The sequence below is a fragment of the Aptenodytes forsteri genome, unplaced genomic scaffold, assembly GCF_000699145.1.
Source record: "Aptenodytes forsteri isolate BGI_AS27 unplaced genomic scaffold, ASM69914v1 Scaffold282, whole genome shotgun sequence".
Classification (NCBI taxonomy): Eukaryota; Metazoa; Chordata; class Aves; order Sphenisciformes; family Spheniscidae; genus Aptenodytes; species Aptenodytes forsteri.
Genome location: NW_008794089.1, coordinates 4,855,443 through 4,856,328, shown reverse-complemented (window position 1 = coordinate 4,856,328; position 886 = coordinate 4,855,443). Strand labels below are relative to the sequence as shown.

Below are 886 nucleotides of genomic sequence, written 5' to 3'. Positions count from 1 at the left end.
CTTCTCAGTCCCCTGAAATAGTGGTTTTCATATTTTAAGCTTGCACTTCAAGGTCTTGAAGACACTTGCTTATCACAAGCTACTGCTACCACTTTAGAGTATGACTACCGTGCACTGAATTTAACAGTGCTTTATGCTTACAAACATATTCAAGGGTCAGATATTTTGTTAAAAACAAAATAATTCTTTCATGAACCTATGAATAGCTGTGACTTCTCCAAGTATGTGGCCAAACTGGCAATTTGAGCACCAAAAGCCCAGTTTTTAGCGTTGTCTTGTAAGACCTTAGATGTTCACCAGACAAGCATTTGAACAATCATCGCTAGAAATTATGCGGATATATCTCTCCACAGGTAAGCAAGAGAAAACTGCAATTATTACAAAAAAAAAAGACGCACCGTAGGCATGTCGGGAAGGCGAAAGGGGAAGAATCAACCATCCCAAGGCCTGCTTGTGTTTGTGGGTTTGTTGACGAACAGGAGGCCGATACGCTTGGAAAAACCTGACCCGGCGAATTACTGCTTTGTTATAACCTAGCTAGACGACTCCAGTTCCACCACAGCTTTTTGGAAACACAAGAAGTTGAGCACAAGACGTTCAGGCAGGCAGCAGCGTGCACCCTTACTCTGCCCAAGGCCTGTAACACCTTTGCTTACAGTCGCTAATTACGGCATTACAGAGGGACTTGCTGCGCCCGGTCCCCCTGGGCCCTACGGGAGCCCTACGGGAACCCCCGAGCACAACGGCACTGTCAAACCCTTCAGGTAAACGGCAATAAGTTACTTAAATAATAAGCACGACTTTGGGGCCTCAGCCACCGGGAGCCCCAACGACGGTGGGCCGCCGTTACGGCGCCAAGAGACCGCCCCAAACACCTTCAACGGGC

At 47.4% G+C, this 886-nt stretch overlaps 1 protein-coding gene across 1 annotated transcript in view; it reads left to right on the top strand.

Annotated features, from left to right (window-relative positions):
* Window positions 1–405: 405 nt before the first annotated feature.
* Window positions 406–886, top strand: part of PDIA4 (protein disulfide isomerase family A member 4) — a 15,070-nt gene continuing 14,589 nt past the window's right edge. Inside the window, exons 1-2 of the mRNA XM_009275050.1 lie at window positions 406–463; window positions 659–764. Coding sequence (XP_009273325.1) covers window positions 406–463; window positions 659–764 — 164 coding nt within the window. The remainder of the gene's footprint in view (window positions 464–658; window positions 765–886) is intronic.